The 19,166-nt window shown below is 37.5% G+C and overlaps 1 protein-coding gene across 3 annotated transcripts; it reads left to right on the forward strand.

Moving 5' to 3' along the window:
• Nucleotides 1-513: 513 nt before the first annotated feature.
• On the forward strand, nt 514-19,040 carry LOC121650885 (immunoglobulin-like domain-containing receptor 2). 3 transcript variants are annotated; one of them, XM_042002676.1, is made up of 10 exons: nt 514-757; nt 5,058-5,387; nt 5,696-5,815; nt 10,197-10,253; nt 11,556-11,702; nt 11,801-11,962; nt 12,209-12,322; nt 14,237-14,432; nt 15,112-15,778; nt 17,364-19,040. In XM_042002676.1, exons 1-10 carry the CDS (start codon nt 718-720, stop codon nt 17,397-17,399), a joined length of 1,869 nt encoding a protein of 622 aa, XP_041858610.1. In that variant the 5' UTR covers nt 514-717; the 3' UTR covers nt 17,400-19,040. The 3 variants fall into 3 exon arrangements, with proteins under 3 accessions (XP_041858610.1, XP_041858611.1, XP_041858612.1); XM_042002677.1 differs by lacking the exon at nt 10,197-10,253; XM_042002678.1 differs by lacking the exon at nt 12,209-12,322 and having other exon boundaries at nt 518-757.
• Nucleotides 19,041-19,166: the final 126 nt, after the last annotated feature.

Here is a 19,166-nt window from a genome sequence, read left to right on the forward strand (position 1 = left end):
AATTTTCACACCTATACGGACACCTTACAGATATTTGTCTTACATCTTAAATGAAATATCTTTAGGTTTTTATCTGTGAATTAAGATATTCAGGAGATTTTTTTGCTTTAGAAAAATGTGTTTGAAATCAAATAAGGGTGTGTAAATTGAAATTCTTTTTATGTATAGCCTTATAACAGTGTTTTTACTTGTACCTGAGAAGTGCTTTTTTGCGCTGAAATGCTTTTTTTTAACTTGCTGAAATATATTTTAATTATAGTGATTATTTGAAACGTCTTTTAAATGCTTTTGTTCATCTCTGTGTGATAAACGTCCCTTCTTTGATGTAGAAGTACATTGTTATATGACTCAATAAAAATCTTCCAGGCACTGGGTAAAACCACTTGTGTGAAATGAAACTCTTCTAAGCTAACTGCGGTATATCTGATCTAATCAACTAGCTCCTCCCCTTCATTATAAACATAAATAGATGTCTTTCATCTTAAAATAAAATAGATAAATAAAAACTATCCTGGAGCGCATAAACTAATATGACAACCGTGATGTTGGACTGAATCGTGTCAGGGCTGTTGTGCTTCTGGGACTCCCCTCTCCGTGAAGTGGTACAGTCCCGTTAGACGCAGCCAGAGTCCGGGCTGCAGCAGCCGCAGATATAGCGGACAGCGACATGAAGAACATGCGGATAAACTGCACTTTTCTATAAAAACTGACTATATAATGAACTTTTACCGGCTGACATTTTTACTGGGAGCGTCAGGTGAGTCCAGTTTCCTTCACAAAAATGTTTAAATGTGTTACCTCCTTTTACAAGGACAGCGCAACAGGTTGAGCCTGTAAACTTCAGCTTATCCCAAAGCTGCTGGCCTCTGAGGACTCGGCGCTTGTTGTTCTATATTTAATCTTTATGGAGTCAAATGAGACAAAAAAAAATCCAATTTTTAATAATGGTTTACCACATTTTACTAACTAATTTTTGTAATGCATTAGTGTTTAAGTGACAATCCAAACTGTCCTTTTGTGAGTAAAGTCCAGGATTCAGTGTAGATTGTTGTCTGTGGTGTCCTGTATTATCAATATTCCTGAGGGGTGTAATGGTTTTGCTGTTGCAAACCATTGTGATATACCACTGCTTCTATTCTGTTAAAGCATTTGAAGTGCTGTGTTTAATCCCACAACAACTTAATTGATGGATAATGCAGGTATTTTGGCCTTCTTTCAAGGAAAACTGCCAAACAGGCAGATTTAACATTGTCAGATGGAATGAAGTGATGTGAATTTTTAGTAGTAATCTGCATGTTTTTGAGCTTTAGAATGGGAATCAAATCTAAAAACTGATTTAAATGCATAATTTTTAGCCGAGGTAAATTACACCCTGCTTTTGCATTTTTTTAACTGACCCCATTCTATGCTAATATTCATAATATAATTTAATTTTTGGGAATTATATGTAGGTACACATGTACATCAGCTCTGAAGATGACTGGAAATAAAGCTGTAATAGTGCTCAGAGGTAATAAAGTCTGGACAAAAATACTCTCATCACTTGTTTTGTGAATTTGTAGAGAAACCCTTTATCAACATGGAGACTATATACAGACTTATCGGTTGCTTTTGTTGGAATAATGAGTCAATGTGAAAGAATGCACAGCAAAGTAAAGACAGGAAATGTGACGGCTTTAGGGAGGAAAAGTCTGATCATGTTCAGGAAAAGCTCAGCGTCCAGCAGCAGAGCTGTGACCTGGAATACCTCACACTGTTGTAAAGATTAATCCAATCCTGAAATGAGGCCTTCAGTGTTGGTGCAGGTGGCGAGGAAGAAGCCGTAACCTGGTCATTACCCTACAGTGAGTCACAGTAAACAACAGTTAACAGGTGTGTTCATTAGACAGGCAGTTTCTCTGATAGCGTCTACAAACCTCCTCGCACCTCAGACTGAAGGCATTCATGTAGTTGACGGTTAAGTTTAAATCTCAAGCGGTTAATTGGTCTGTTCACATCCAGCTGGATGAGGCCGGGCACTCCCATTGGCTGGACTCTGTGACCTCCTCCCCCTCTCAGCTCCTCAAGTGGGACAGGAGAGGGGGAAGCTCAAACAATGGCTTGCTACATGGAAAAAAAGAAACAAAGGGAAGACCACAGCTCCTCCATGGGAAGAATTTATTTTCTTGATCACGCTTCCTTCTGTTTGTCCAGGACATAAATATGTGCAGCTAAAGTTTATCAGAGGAAGCTGACACGGCATAATCCTGGACTGTCTGGGCTGGTTTAAAATTAACAAGAAAAAAAGCTTAAAAAATATTAACAGGAGTTGTATTAAGACAATTATTTTAGGGCATTAAGAAACGTTTTAATTAAAAATCACACAAGAAGTTAATAAAAAGACAATAGATTATTAATATGTTTTGAGTAATCTACTAAATATTAGTAAAGGCTCATCTTGAATTAGACAATATTTTTATAAACAACTGTCAAAAAAAATAAAGATGCTCTTTTTACTGTGTAGATGTTGACATTTGAGGAGTTGAGCTGTACATCTTTAGCATTTTTGTGAAGGCTTAGTTGATAAACCAACTGTAAATTTACAAAAATGTAAATGTTTTCTGCTTTCTTAAATGTGAGGATTTGCTGTGATTTTTTTCTGTTTTTTTTGTCATAGTTAAGAGAATCTTTTTTAGTTTGGTCTGTTAGAGCAATTACAACAGCTAAAACAGTCACGTTGGATAAAGTTTTTTACTATTTTAGGATTTAAAATCTAAATCCATTTGTCATCATATATAAATACATAGTCAATAAAATTCCCAGCCCACTATTCTGATTGTGGTCTGGGAATGAGCAGATTTGATCTAGCATCAGAGAAAAACTAGTGTATTTATCAATTTTAGATAAGTGTGTTAAACACAGGGTGTGTGCTCCTCTCTCTGGCCGTAAGCAGGCTGGTGGACTTGCTTTTGTTTTGATTTCCTGTCTTCAGGGGAATGTTTAGAACGAGGTTCCTGCCCCACCTAGAGCTAAAATAACTAACAGAAATTACCCACAAGCATCTGTATCTCCTCCCTGTGTGATGACAACCCCCCTCCTCCACAGGCCTCCCCAGCCCCCCACACACTCTGGAATTTAACCTCCTGACCTTGGTATCGAGCAGTAGAGGAGCCCCCACACACCTAATCTATGTTACTAGCTTTGCTCTTGTTTTAATGTGATGCAAATTACAGTTTCTCATAATGAATTATTTACACAGATAAAGAAGAGGTGCAACCGTTAGTAATAAACTTATCATTTACATTTTTAAGGTACTGTTGTTTACACTAGCTTGATAGTTATGCTCAGCCTTGTCACCATTTCTTTCAAAATGAAGATAAATTTATTTCTTCACCTCTTAGCAGTTTTTAAAAGCTTAAACAGCCTGTTTATTGATAGGTGTGACTAAAGCTGTGACAGTTAAGCAGTGATAGAAGAACTATTCAGATCCTTGACTTAAGTAATGTGTGTTTGTGTCTGATTAAAATGTGGCTCTGGTGGCAACTACTGTAGCTGATAATAAATCAAAGGAGACTTGGAGAACTGGCAGATGTTTACATGTTTCCGTGTGACCATGATTTTTCACCACTGTCACAAATAGATAAGATATACAGAACTAAATGCAGAGCTACATAGCTTAACAGGTGTGTTATTATTAATGACCCACTATTGATGAGCAAAGGAAATAGAAAGGGGCCTAATTAGTTTTGTTTGTACATAACATTTTTTCATAATGGTCCAATACATTTTTAATGTCATAGCTGATGGAGTGCAGCTAACATACATTTGTAATACTAAATGTATATTTGGTATTTATTATTTGTAGTAATGTAGTAATTTTGGAGCAACATTCATTCAAAAAACTAACAACATAAAACATACAGTATAAAACATAAAAATAATAGGGAAAGCATAGTTGACAAGCAGTTACAGACACTTATGATAGCCTCCCAACTCATCTATCACATAACAATAGAGAATTATCTGTCAATTGTATTTATTTATCATTATTAAATAAACATTAAAAGCAACCAATCATTGGATTGCAATGTGTCAACCTCTGCCCTTTCATGTCTGATTGGTTACATTGGTACCCCCAAAAAGTAGAACGGGTCGTGTAAAGCCCTTAAAGCCTCGTTTCCACCAACGGGTGCGGGTCGGGATGGGACTGTTAGGGTTTTCGCGTGTGAAAGTGCAAAAAAATGCATCCTGCCCAGCCTGACCCTACCCACATCTGTTGGTGGTTGGTGGTTTATATCTGGAAAAGTTTTGGCCACTGTCCATTTACAATAGTGCTTACCATTTGAAGTCATTTCTATGCCCATCTACCGCTAGATGTCAGTCATTCTTACACACTGTATTTTTAAGTTTCTTAAATGCTTGATGTTGTTTTTCTTCATTATTTATCACACAAAACAAAATATCAATAGATTTTGGAGAGCTGGTCAGATAAAACTAAGCTGTGAGAAATTATGATCTGTTTCTTTTTTCTTTTTTTTGTCATTAAGCATCAGTTGATAGGTATAGCTACAGTCTTAGAGTTTTATTCATTGATTTGTTTATTTTAGTGGTTTGGAAGTAAGCAAAAATAATCATTTGGCTGCAGTTTGTAACTTGTGCTGCTAGATGTCACTATATTCTACACTGGGCATGTAGCTGTCTGCATGTGAATTGTGACAAAACATAGATTAATGTAAGTAATCTTCAAATGGATTTTTATAAGTTGGACATCAGTAAAGAATTTAAAATACATTTTCAGTCTTTTGCTCACTGAGGTTTTCTTTAGAGTGTAAAATGAGTCTATAAACTCTTCAAAGGTGCCTTGTTTTCTTTACTGCTGGTTATGTGAACAATTTTATTTTATTTTTTTTTGGTGCTGATACCAAGCTAAAGATAGCTGCATATTCATATCTTCTAGAGCATACATAAGATTAGTGAATAGTCAAATCAAACTTCCACTAGACACACCAAAGCTTTCAAGCTATGTCTGTCTTTTAGAAGTTAAACATCTTTTCCCCTTATCTTTCTCTGTTTGTTAGTCTGTGTGTGTGATGGTGTTCAAGTCACAGTGCGGGAGAAGCAGCGGTTTGCGATGCTCTTCCAGTCCGTGGTCCTCCCATGTCAGTACCAAACAGCCTCCATCCAGCCTCCCGTGGTGCAGTGGTGGTACAAGTCCTACTGTCAAGATCGTACACGGGAATCCTTCTCCCTGCCGGAGACTCTGGGCATCAAGGCCTCCGAGCTGGGAGCCAAAGCTCACCTCGAGTGCGCCGACAGCAGCCGCACAGTTCGGCCTGTGGCCTCGGCGCAGGGAGCCTCCTTGACACTGGCTGAACACTACAAAGGCAGAGACATCGCCATCATAAACAGTAAAGTTTTCATTCATTTCCTCCATGAAAAACATATGAATAAGACGTTTCTGCAGCTGTTTGGCCACCACCCAGGACTCAGAGCTGACTCTGCTTTCTCAAAATAAACCTCTTTTGTTGTAGCTTAACAATGAAGTAGGAACATTAGTCACAAGACCACAACCCCTTAACTCACCTCTAGTCATGTATGGAGTCAGGTCTTATCAGGGCTAAACGTGGGTCTTCTAATGATAGCAGTGTTCATTGTTGATTTTTAGCTTCAGTACTCAAACATTCGCCTGTTAACCCTGTTTATTTTGTCTGTGCAGAAGCTGACTTACGTATTGGGGAGCTGCAGTGGGGCGACAGTGGAGTCTACTTCTGTAAAGTTGTTATTGCTGACGATCTGGAGGGGAAGAATGAGGCCCAGCTGGAGTTACTGGTGCTCGGTATGCCCCCGCTTTATCTCTGCTGAAATAACAACTTAAACACTCAAACAACCTGGCTTTTGTTCTTTTTATTTTTTTTTATGCTTGTTAGCATTTTAAGCTCAGAGTTATTTTGTACCATATGTTGTTTGTAGAGATTTTATAAAAGGTGTCTTCACCGCGTTGCATTCTCAAGTGTCTATACAGCAGCTTCCATGGAAACAGCCAAAATAATGCTTGCCTCTTTACATGGTCTTGATCCTCCATGACAGACCCCATTGTTTAGCTTCTCGTGCACTTTACAGGGTTGATGTGCACTTGGCTGTTCTGGGAAATCTTAAGTCAGTGAGGCTCTAGAGCAGGGGCCAGGAAAAACTACATGGGGTCAAATCTTCAGCTTCACAACTGTGCAAGTTTGTGTGTGTTATATTTGGTCAGTGGGGAATGTTTCTTGCTAGTTAATGATTGTACAAAGTTTCCAAATCTATGCCCAGCAGCTAATATTTCACTGTTAAAGTAAAAGAATTCTCATTTACTGTAAACTTTTACTACTTTCAGTGAAATATACAGTGAAGGCATCTGTCAAAAGCACTAATTAAGCCGTTGCCATGGTAACACGCCTTTTCAGATCAGAGATGAGTATTAATAGTTATAGACATGAAAAGAGAGACATACAAAGGGTGAGGCTAAAGTCATGCATGATTTCAGAAGGTTTTTTTCCCCCTTTGACTTTGAGTGTCCCAATGCTCCATCACTGAGCTCTTCTCCACTGCACTAATCTGATTATAACCAGCTCACAGGGGAGGGGAGGGGTCTTAAACATGTGAGAATAACAAGATTGGCTGGGTTTGAGGCAGAAGACTGTTTAGTTTTACTTCATTACAGCTTAGGAGTTGAAATTAGAAAGCATGAAAAACTATTTTTTTTCTACCAGATTTAATTTAAGGTTTTGAGATTTTGAATGAGACAAACTTAAAAATTTGAAAAGAGCACTTTACTACTTATCCTAACATATACAACCTCCATGGTTTTATGTTGGTTATAGAATTTTTAAAGTCAATGTGTTGGTTTCTTTGGATGTTATATTGTAAATTGGTCTCAGGCTGTTTTTATCTGTACAGATTATAAACTAACTTGATGACAGAGCTTCTACACTAAAACTGTAGAATCAGTCTCTAAAATCATATCCCTAACCCTAACCCTGTCCATTGTTCTTTATATTATCCAAATATTAAATGTGTCTTTCCCCTGCATGCTAAAAACACATTTGTGAATTTATTTTAATTAAAATGCAACATTTTTATCGAAATAATTACTCAAAATTCTCTACATATGACAACGTATAAAAATGTGAAATGTATTTGATTGTTTTATAATTAGTTTATCTTTTTAAATTCACCACAAAACAGGGATCGAATTTCAATATCACGTTGTTGATCAGATCTTGCATTTAGTGACACGATGCAATTACTTCTGGTAAGGTCCACCTCTTTCTAATGACTGACAATGGACATGACTGACCTTCTCACCCGATCTCTAAGGGAGAACTTTAGATCCACCTGTCAGTTTCCCCACTCCATCCTTCCGCACTTGTGAACAAGATCCTAAGATTCATGAAATCCTTTGCCTGGGGTAGGATCTCGTTCCCAAACCAAAGAGGACACCTTACCCTTTTCCGACTGAGGACCATGGTCCCGCTTTTAGATTCTCGTCCCAACCACCTCACTCTTGGTTCCAAATCACTGCAGTGAGAGTTGGAGATCACAGCTCAATGAAGCTAGCAGAACCACATCATCTGCCATATTTTTGATGGATAAAATGAAAAACAATTCATTCAATTTATTGAACTTAGAGATACCTCATGTTGATTTGTTGCTCCAGTTTTAAAATCCACCAGCTGTAAAGTAATGACTGCACTCTGCTGCATCATTTTTGTCTCTAAAATCTAGAACCACAAATTGCAAACATGCATACACACAAAGAAGAGGCAGTTTTGTCATGAAAAACTAAAGTTTAGCTTACAAGTGTTAAATCAAACCATGCAAACTACCACTTATAAGCCAAACAGCCCACATAGTTAAATGTTAAACATAGGTCTATAAAGGTAAATAAAAGCAAAAACAGGACTGGAAATTAAGCTTAATAGAGAAATTAGTAAGCAGCAATAGAAACTTGGCATTTAAATACAAATGCAGGTGATGAGGATAAACAACACAGGGCAGGTAAGACAAAAAATAAACACCACAGACCTATCTGATACAATGAAAAGGGGGAAAAAACACCAAATGAAAGTTCAACAGTTGCCTAACCAGCGATCAACAGCCAGTATTTCTGAACTCCCAGCAAAACAATTGTATACTATAATAGACATAGTGAATATTACTATAAACTACAAGTAAGAACCAGAAAGTCTTTGGTGCCAAAAGTCTTTCTGCATTTTCATTGGCAGATGTTTTTATTTAGAAAGAAATTTAAAAAATGTCATTGAAGGTTTTTACATTTCCTTATCATAGCTGGAAAGTGAGGGAACAAGTATCTTTTATTTTACAAAATACGAGTCTCAAACTATTCCCTCCAGGAATAATTTAGGGTGCTCTTTGCCTGTCTCCCAAATCTTTGGCTAAAGTTTCAGAATTTTTGGATGAATTTGTCTTTCACACTCACTCTCTTTTCTCCCTATTTTTCTTGCTAAATCTTCCCATGTACTCCTCCATTCCTCACTCACCGACCTTCTACCCGCTCCCTCCCTTTCAGGGCTGCGAAGCTTCCTGGCTCGCTCAGGTTACTCACTGTTACAGATGGTATGTAGATGAGTGTGCAAGGCCAAGATAGCAAGATTACCCTTTTTTTTCTTACTCATTGTCAGCAGCTTACTCAGCTCACTCTCCACACTGGTGTGTCAGTAGTATTTAATCTATGCTTGTAGTCAGACAGATCAGAGTCACTGGTCTTCACTTTAATTACAGTCTTTTAAGATCTCATAATAAGCATGTGCAGAAAAAACAGTTGTGGCTCAGTCTGTATGCAACAGTTTTCTCACTGTTTAATATTTTTGACCTCTTTATGTTGCATATAAAGCACAAAAGGTACATTGTTTCACTGCACTGCAACTTGTGTGACCTCTTTTTGATGAGTTGCCATGCTTAATTATTGTCCTGGAATCGCTCTGTGCCCTAGTTTCCAAACTGTCCTCTTGCCCTGCCTCTCTTGGCAGATTTTAATCGTTGTATGTGTCAGTGTGCATGTGTAAATGTAAAGTGTATAACAGCATGTGCAGTCAATAATTTGTGTTCACTTTTAATGCTAGCATGGAGGCATTTTTGGTGTCAACCTTATCAGACATGGCATTGCGTTTTTTGAAATTCTTGCATCAATATTTTTTGATGTTCACTGTGACTATATGGTGATTTTTAGAGATTCAAGTCTTTAAATCTGTGTCACACTCAACCTGTTGTTAACTTGGCAAAATTTTCATATCAATACAGTTGCAGACATACATTTTCGTAAATACAATATTAGTTACTGCACTTCAGTAAATTATACAGATTTCAATATTGTTGGCGATAAAAATGTAATTAGGATTCAGTGTATGGAAACCATATGTATGGGAACACGTTTGTGTCAGTTCATTCAATACACACTAAGATATCACACTGGACTAGTGAAAACTCTTACATCATGGTGGCACAAAATGGAAAGTCAGTAAACTTATTAAAATTCATTCTCTGGAGATCATTGATGTCTGCCCCAAATACCATCGCAATCCATGTAATAGTTGTTGAGACTTGGACCATTTGGATGTTGAGATGTTGGATGGTGTGGTTGCTTTGTTGTGGGGTTGTTAGAGCTGCTTATCAAGTTTAGGGAAGGAGGAGTGCCAGCATTTGTACTAATGTGAATGAGGTTAGCTTAAAATCATTAGCGATCTTGTAAAAGCAACTAGACTCTTCTGACAAAGCCAGACATTTTAACCTCCAAAAGATCACAGTTGACGCTCTATCACTTTTCTTGTGTTTCGTGCTAATGTGCTTGTTTATGTTAATGTTTTTTTAAGTTTAAAATGTTAGTCCTCATTAGTTAGTTTTTATCAGCACTAAGCCTCTAAAAGACAAAGTTTAGACAGCAGTAAACCAGCAACTCTTGTGTTTGTCTATTTGTAATCTGCCTGTGGAAGTACTCCATACAACCCTGTTTTAAAGAAAAACAGCTGCCCCTTTATTGCTGCGTTACTGTATGTTTGTGAATGCTGATTGTGTATGAACTTAGTACCTTAAATTCCTCAAATTTTGCATGACCATTAATCATCCACTCTGCTACCAAATTTGCTAATTTGCCTGATCTTTTGGCCACTGCTTTCTGCTTCCTCTGCCGGCCTTCACCTGTGCTCTCCCTCTGTCTGCAGGCAGGAAAGGTGAGCAGAACGACCTACTACCTGAGTTTGATGTGGAGATTATGCCAGGTACGGCTTCTCAGCTGCACTTTCTTCTTTCTGCCCAGCATTTTCTTGCTCCTCTAATGCCTCCTCATGTTAAATTCTCATTTCAATCAAACTCTCTCTGACTAACAACTGAACATAATTTTATACTTTCTTGAGTCAGAATGAGGGAAACTGGGCTTCAGCTCAGGTAGAAATTTAAGTTCTTCTGAGGCATGTATTCACTTTGAAAAGTTAACTCCTCGGAACACCCTGAGGAAATGTATTGTTAATGTTCAGATGGTTTAGAGATGCAATGATGGATAAGAGTCATTCAGAGGTCCCTGTTTTGGAGCTCTGCTGTCTGTGGGTGCATCATTGGTCAGAATCATTACCATAAGCTTTGTAGAAAAGCTGCAGTGCTTTCAAACCTTGGTGCAGTTTTACCCAACATCCCCCTCAGGTGTGACAACATAGTACTCAGCAAAGCAAATGCTGTGAGCTGGTGGCATACGGGGTATTACTACCAAGAGGTGAAACAAATATAGAGGCCAAGATTTTCAGCTGGTGTGAATTAGTCATCATGTTACCTGAGTGCTAAAGCCACTTTATTCAGAAGCAACAAAAGAATTAGGCAAGCCTTAAATCTGAGCGAGGATGCTTAGACTAAAAACATGTTGCCTCTCTCGCCTGCCTCTCCTGTTGCTTTTTTTTTTTTTTTTTTGGTTTCTTTTTGTGTGTGACTGTGTGTGTCTGTTCAATTTCATGAATCATTTCAGTCAAGAGAACTTTAACTTTCTATCAGACAAAGTTGAAACTGACATATTAAAGAAATCTCGTTCTTCCCTCAGTGGGTTAAAACACAAAACTCCACTGTGATAGTTAAAACCTTTACTATGTCTAACATTTCTATTATGAACCAAACAGGACACTGACAGTGACACAAAGTGTCAACAGTTGTGAAAAATGGTCAGCGTTGCCCCCCCACAGCACAACCCCTGAATGTTCAAATGAAATTAATATGACACCTGAAAAGCCAAGACCCTCAGCTTTACTGGACTTTTGAAACATCTGGTTAGGGCTAGCAATCCAAAAGATATTCAGTATTTTAGATCAGCGGCTGGAGGCAGTGTAGGCATTTGATGGAAAAAGTCATTGTTTCTCATGTAGTATCTTCATTTTATCCTTCACCCTTGTTTTTTCCAAGAGAAGCTTTGCTCACTTTCACTTGTGTGAAAATCTGACCAGTCAGGAATAGTAACAATCACTATGAAAAACTTTTTTAATTGATTGTTGTGTGACAGCTTATTGATCATTTACTTTATTATTTATGCATCTCTATACCAGAGTGGGCATTTGTGGGATCTGTAACCCTGGGCAGTGTCCTGTTCCTGCTGCTGTTGGGGATCTGCTGGTGCCAGTGCTGTCCTCACTCCTGCTGCTGCTACGTCCGCTGCTGCTGTTGTCCGGACACCTGCTGCTGCCCACGACATCGTGAGTAACGCAAATGACTGAATGGCCTTCTATATTGCTTGTGTTTTCTCAGTATGATTCATCTGCATGGCATTTTAACATGTTGTTAATGTGTGCAGTGTATGAAGCAGGAAAGATGGCAAAGAGCCAACAGTCTGCCCAGGTTCCTGTGTATCCTTATTACATTCCTGGTGTACCAACTGTAGTCCCACTTGCACCTTCATCCCACCTGGACCCAAAGATCTCTTCAATCCCCTCAGTGGATAATAACCTGGCTGGAGGTGAGGGAATATCTCGGGTTTAATTTGTTTGATTTTTTTCAGTCCAATCAATACTGACTTGACTAACCCTCATTTCATCTCTCATTCCTGAGTGTGTCTCTTTGTCTCATGCATGTTTGTAAATTGTCATTTTCAGTTGTGTGTAGTCTCACAAGCTTTGCTTACACGCTTAAATGTATCTGTGTGTGTCCTTATGTGTGCATATGCATCCATGTTTGTTGGGGATGTATGTGTCCACATCTACAGTGCGCAGTGGTTACCGACTGACAGCCACTCCAGACCAGGACAAAATGAAAGTTCTTTACTACATAGAGAAGGAGCTGGCTCAGTTTCCATCCAACAAGATGGCTGCACTCAAATGTAAGCCTGCACAGATTAGGCCAGTTTCTATTATATGTGTGACAGTGTGTGTGAGATTGTTCGTCTCTTTTCTTGAGCATCATTTTGTGTAAATTAACTAGTTCTAGTTTTCTGTCCTAACATTCATCTCTTAACACCTCTGTTGGTTTAGTTTTTATAGGATCTGTCTTAATAGTGACTAAAACATTACAAAGTTTTTAAACACAAAACAATATGATATTCTAGGAACTCACCGGAGAAATTGTCATATTATATATTTATTATTCACATTGGTGCCAAATCTTTAAATGTTTGTCCATAAACCATTTTTGTTTAACCATATTAAACATTTCTCACAGCCTAATCCAGAAAAGATGCAATACTGAACAGTTTCCACACATATACGTAAAAGTTACACATATTGCACTGAGATTCTTGAGTTCTTATTAACATATATGTACAGGAAAACATTTTAGTCCTCTTTGAAATTGTGCCCACAGTTCAAGGGGGTGTACCTGAGCAACAAAACAAAGGAAATAAGTGTCTTCAGTTATTTACTAGACAAAAATATCAATAGTTGTAATGTTGTTATCTCTATAGCAAGATTCCCTTATTATCATATTTTTGCATTTGGGTCCTTCAGTCTATCATTCTTTGTTGCATAGTTTCTTTGCTGGTTTGGGTTGTTTTCTTTTATTTTCTGCCTGTTTAAAATTCTCCTGCAACATTTTAGTGTGATTTAAATCTGGGTTTTTGCTTGGCCATATTATAATCCTCTGTTCCTTCTTCTTGTGCCATTCATGGTTGGATTTACTTATAAGTTGAAGATTAGTTTAATATTTTTCTTCAAGCTCGCTTTGATGAGATGCAGAATTACTGGTGACAACATGCTGCTGTGACCCTGAGACATTTATGAACATCAGGGTCCAGATAAACAAAAATATAGGTATAAATGGTATTGGAAATTAGTTTTGTGTGCATACAATGTTACGATTTATAGAAAAAAATGATACATATGCACATTTCCACCTTTATGTGTGCACAATTTAATGCATCTGGTCCATGATCCTTTTGGGCTCTTTTGCAAACCATAGTTTGCCTTTTTTTAACACATTGTTTGCACATCAAATCAGTAAAATCCCTGACAGCTGCAAGAGTCACCTGCACATCTTGTGATGTGATTTTGGGATTCTTTGGAAACTTCCTTTTTGCATTAAACCCTTTACTCCCGAGCTGAGTTTACTGAGGCAGGTTGTCCTGGACAAATTGGCAGTAGTTTAAGATAAACACAGTTTATTTAAGTTTTTTATTACAGTGGGGTGATCGATTTAAGATGATTCTGAGATGTTTTCAAAGTAAAGACTCCACATATTTTTCTGAGCTTTTGAGAGCTCTTCAGAGCGTAAAACAACTCTTGGCAATAGCAAGGACAGCAGCATACTTGAGTGTTTTTTTTTCTCCTTAAACCCAAGGTTGTTTTCTCAAACATCCATCTGAAAATCATCCTTAACTTCAGTCTGTAATAACATCACAACTGTAAGGCCAAACTCAACAGAAGAACAAAGGACACTTATGAAAATCTGACATGCAATAAGTCTCTTTATCCTTATCACAAGGCCAGAGCGAGGACACTAGACAGTGTCTTTAGTAAACGCCTCAAATAAGTATGCTGGTTTAATTTTCTTAAAAAAATGCAGACAGATTTAGTACAGGAGGCCACACTCTGTAACTAAAACAATACATTCTTCCAAAAATACATGTTAGACATAATCTTTAAATTATTAACATTTTTTGTCTCACTAATTTGCAGATGATTCTAAATATCTTCATATTAACCCCTGTAGACTTAATCTGACTCCTCTTCTGTGAAATGTTGTCGTTATTTCCATATTATCAGTCCTAAATAGCATGGCTGCCATGTGTCTTTCCCAACAGCCAGCAGTTTATCGGAGCTGAGTTCCCTTCATGATGGGGTGAACACAGATTTCAGACACACCTATCAGACGGTTCAGATGAAGGCGCTCCCGCCCATCGCAGACCAGAATGATGAATTGAGAGTAGCTCCACCAGCACAGACTCGAAGACCCAGACTAGACAAAGGCATCCACTCTGATGATGAACTGGACCGCAGGTAATATGGATGCCTAGTCTGATTTTTAAATCAATATAATACTGATTTTAAAATGCTTTTATTAGTTTTTAAAGACCTTAAAGGTTTTATTCCTAAGTAAGTGGCCTTCAGTTTACTATCCTCCCAGAGCCCTCAGGTCATCAGACTGGTCTCTTGTTTATTCCTAAGGTGGGGACTAAAAATTGGGGAGGCCTCTGTTAGTTTCGATGGGCCTCGTCTGTGGAACAGCCTTTAAGATGACCTTAGAGTAGCTGGAAATCTCTATATATTTAAAAGAAAATTTAAAAACATACCATTTTAGTAACGTTTATAATTGAATATCTTTTTGAATTGAATATCTTGGTTTTTACTATTATTTTGTTTTTTATTTATTGTTTTGTGATTGTGTTTTACAAATTTATTTAGTAATTACTTTTTAAACACATTTAGAATTTTCACATTATTAATGAACTTGTTTAAATATTAAATCCATGTCTTTTACACCATTTTCCATTCCATTTTTCTAGTTTTTTATATATATAATTTTTAATCTTATGTGATCTATTTATCTATTTTATTTTGTTTCTATTCTTTTGTGTTGCAATTTGCTTTGGATAAAAAAGTGCTTTATAAATAAAGTTTGATTAACTGATTGATATTCACTCTCATATAATCTTAATGTACTCCTGCTATGCTGCAGGTGGAATCCCCGGTCTGAGCACCTGCAGAGGAAGACACTGAACAGAAGAGGGCGCACCGGCTCTCTGGATGAGCTGGAGGAATTTGCCCAGTCTTACAACTCTCGTGGTCGTCGGGCCCAACCTCCAGAGCTGCCCTATGAGCGGGATTACAGCCCTCCCAGGCGCTTCTACCGGGGTGGAGATGAAGGCTGGGACCGTCGCAGCCCCTCACCTTTACAGCAAAAGAGAAGGGACACATGGGACAGTGACCGACCTTCTCGACCACCCCAAAGCAGAAGCTATGATGACAGCTTCCTCAATAGAGTGCTGGAGAGTAAGGCAAGGGGGCGGGGAGGAGACAGAGGGGCCGGGAGGGTGGACGAGGACAGTGACACTCCTTCTAAAGGCAGCTCTAGAGGCAAGGGCAGCGATAGTTACTACAGCCGGTCACCTAGTAACCGTCCAGATGAGGAGGACCCTTTGCCTCCATATTCTGAGCTGGAGGCAGAGCGGTACCGCAGGGCTGATCTGACCACAGACCGGTATCGCACAGCAGATCCTCCCAGATCAGAGAGATACAGGACCACTGAGCAAGCCCCAAAACCCTTCTCCTACACCCGCCCCCACCAGGGGATGTCCCAGACACTACAGGGGCACAGAGAGGACCGAGACAGGGGTCGAAACCTGGTGAGTTACTTGTAGCAGGAACAAGGACATCCTTCCTCTTCTACTCTTCAGGATAAGAGCCTCTACATCCTGTAAATAGTAACAGAATAAGTCTGGTAACCTCCTTTATTTTTCCTATTGTCAACAGAAGATCAACAGTGAATTGTTCCATTCAAGAAATAGACTCAAAACAGACAAAAAATATGAAAATGAATAGATGTAAATTAAAGAATATAAAATTAGCAGAGAAAAACAATGAGGCTATGCAAGATGGCTAAAATATGAAGCAGCAGCACTACTGAGAGATGCAGACTGACCAAAGTAAGTCACAAAATGATAATAAAGAGATATAGAATGATTACAAAGAGATAATATGCCCACAAAAAATATAAAATGACCAGAAAGCAACAAAAGAGCAGCGAAAATGTGAGGCAAAACAACCATAAGATTATGTAAAACAACCTAAATGAGACAAAAACTGCCCCAAGTGTGAAGTAAATTGAACTCAGACAGTCAGAAAATGACTAAAAAGACATTTAAAATGACAAGCAAAACTACCAAATTCAAATCCAGTTGACCACAAAGAGATATCAAATTATGCAACTAACAAACCTGACACAAATCAATCCCTGAGAGAGAAAATGGTACACACAATGACCAAAATAGAACTAAAAACAGCCATAAAGCAATGCAAATGGCTCAGACAGTCTGGGTGGTTCTGTACATGGAGGCTGTACACTTGGATGATCTACATGTGTCTGCTGTTTGAGACCATTTGGGCCTTTTGTTGCCAGTCTTTGCTGTTTTCCTCAGCATTTTTCTGTTTTATTATCTTTTAGCTCATTGTTTTGATTCTGTTGCTCCCTGCTCACTGTTTTGGTTTTGCATCAGTTGCCAGAGTTAGCACAAAATTGCTGAAAGACCGGAGCATTTATTAGAAAATCTGCAATGGTTCAGATTAAAAACAGAGTGACTAATGGCGACAAATCCACGAGAATGTTGCAAACATGACTTAAAAATACATTTCATACATTTTGTTGTCTCTGATCTGCTCAAAGTGTAAAAACAGCAGCTGGTTCACACACATTCCACATATCAGTGATTATAAATTATTCTGCTGCCTTTTAGTGGACTAATGCAGGATTGCAAACTTAAATAGTAAAAAAAGTGTTATCTTAAGTTGGAACATGCAGGTTTGGTCCTAACATGACATTTGTTGACAATAAAAAAATAAAACAAAATAAAATCAGCCTTTTCTTTTAACATCTAAAGATGTTTTACAGTCTTATGTACTTCATGTGTTTGTCTCTTGGACTTTAGCAGACGGTCTTTACACTGAATCCTTTTGTTAGTTTTTAAATGAGTGTGTAGGTTGTTGTAGTTTTTTTTTCTTTTTGAGTAAATTTACAATAAACAGAAACTAATTGTTCATCTGAAAAATCTGACTTCTGCAACCACTACAGTGTTACAGATCTTTCCTGCTTGCTAAAGGTCCCATACCCTTTTTCCTTCTGCTGCATAACTTTTGTGAATCAAACTAAATCTCAAGCACCACTAACCCAGCATGAGCATCTAACATGTGGCTCTCGGTGTATTTCCCTAACAGAGCACTGCACTGAGCAGGGATTCTCTCATAGTGTGACAAGGCTCCTCAACCTCGATCCGCACGGTGCCCCCAGTCCATTCATTATAACCATCCTGCAGCTACGCAGGAGAAACTAACTGTTCCACCATCATCTGCATGACGTCGGGTTCATCTCACTGAAATAACCTCACTGAGAAACAGCAGAAGTGGAGGGAAATCCTAAAAAAATAACATGCACAAAGGAACGTGTGCAGTATTTATAAGTTCAGGACAGTTTGTGGATTCTAAAGCATCACCAATATTTGTGGATTTCTACGTGTTTGTTGTAAAAATCTTACATAAGTGGTGTGTGTGTGTGTTACCACTTGAGTTTGTTGAGTTGAGCTTACATCAGTGCCAAGACGCTTTTATTATTATTTGCCAATTTCAGAATAGTCTGATGTAACTTTAAGCAGCCTCCAGTCTTCATATTTTTGCCTCATTACTCTGCAACTCAGGTTTACAGTGTATTTTTGCTTTTATCGGTTATTTGTGCGAATATATGCAAGTACTGCACCTTGAATTTATTCTGTGTATTGTTATTGCACTGCTTAGATACTTTTTTAATAAAGACATCTCTCCTGAAGTCTCGACTCTTACATGAACATGTCATACTACAGCTGGGAATGTGAGTTAACTTTGATCATCGATTTATCCAGCTGTTATATCCAAGATCCATCAATTGGCCTAGAAAACTAGATGCTGGTGTTAAATTTCTTCTCATAATTTCCAAATTCAAAGTGACATACAAATGAATATGACATGCACATTTTATAACTGCATGTTGGAAAACCAGTCGAGAGCAGAAACTAATTTATATCAGATGAAACTGATACAACTGATTTGAAATAAAATAATAAAGAATTGTGGTTTTACCATTAAAAGTTAAAGATCTGATTGTACAGGTCCCAAATTCACGTCATTATGCTTTTCATTTACTTAAAACACAACTTTATTGAGTTTCATCCCTCATAAAGCATACTGAGGGATGAAACTTAAAATTTGGTGATTGTCATAGTTTCTGGACTCATGGCAAATGATTTGCATCCATCTAATTCATCCAATTACTTAGCATTTGATATAAATCAAAAATAATATCTTAAAAATTAAAATAATTGATTCATAAAGAATTAGAGTATTTTAAATATTTAGTAAAACTTGTTTAATTAAAGATGGAAGTCTTTCAAGAATCCATTTGCTTCATATCCATCATGTTGGCATGCAAGGGCTTAATTAAGGCCAATATAATAATAATAATAATAATAATAAATACATGTGGATCTGGGAGAAGAATACTGTACATTCTTGCAAGTAAAAGATGCTTTTTAAGAAGTAACCTAAGTTATAAGAAACAACTCAAAGTAAATGTTACTTGCATTTTTTTCTTCATTTGCATCTTAGCAAAATCAGTCATTTTTTCAGACTAGTATTATAGTTATTTGTTTTTTTTTGTTTTGTTTTTTTTTGTAAATGCTTGATTAATCCAGGTGTGTGCTCTACTAATACTTTATTTATTTTCCCCACAGTTTTCTCAAATTAATAATTTTCTGAATTCAGGGTCTAAAGTCACATCGTGTCATATTCCACTCTAATCAGCTGTTCAGATTAATGTGCAATTTTCTGTTTTTATTAATTATAAATGTTAAGGTAGATTTTTTTTGCGTATGTTATGTCTCATTTGTAGTTTTAAACATTATTTGTGTATGCAGTTTTCATGACTTAATTTTAATAAACAAGCCTGTTTCAGGTATGAACAACTTATAATAAAAGTTTAATCTGTAATTA

Source organism: Melanotaenia boesemani, chromosome 12 (assembly GCF_017639745.1).
Source record: "Melanotaenia boesemani isolate fMelBoe1 chromosome 12, fMelBoe1.pri, whole genome shotgun sequence".
NCBI lineage: Eukaryota > Metazoa > Chordata > Actinopteri > Atheriniformes > Melanotaeniidae > Melanotaenia > Melanotaenia boesemani.

Bases quoted from the DNA above. Each gene is read 5' to 3' on its own strand.
- LOC121650885 (XM_042002676.1), top strand. From the start codon at position 718: ATGAACTTTTACCGGCTGACATTTTTACTGGGAGCGTCAG. The intron at 758-5,057 runs GTGAGTCCAGTT...TCTGTTTGTTAG, and splicing joins ATTTTTACTGGGAGCGTCAG to TCTGTGTGTGTGATGGTGTT. The intron at 5,816-10,196 runs GTATGCCCCCGC...CTCTGTCTGCAG, and splicing joins GCTGGAGTTACTGGTGCTCG to GCAGGAAAGGTGAGCAGAAC.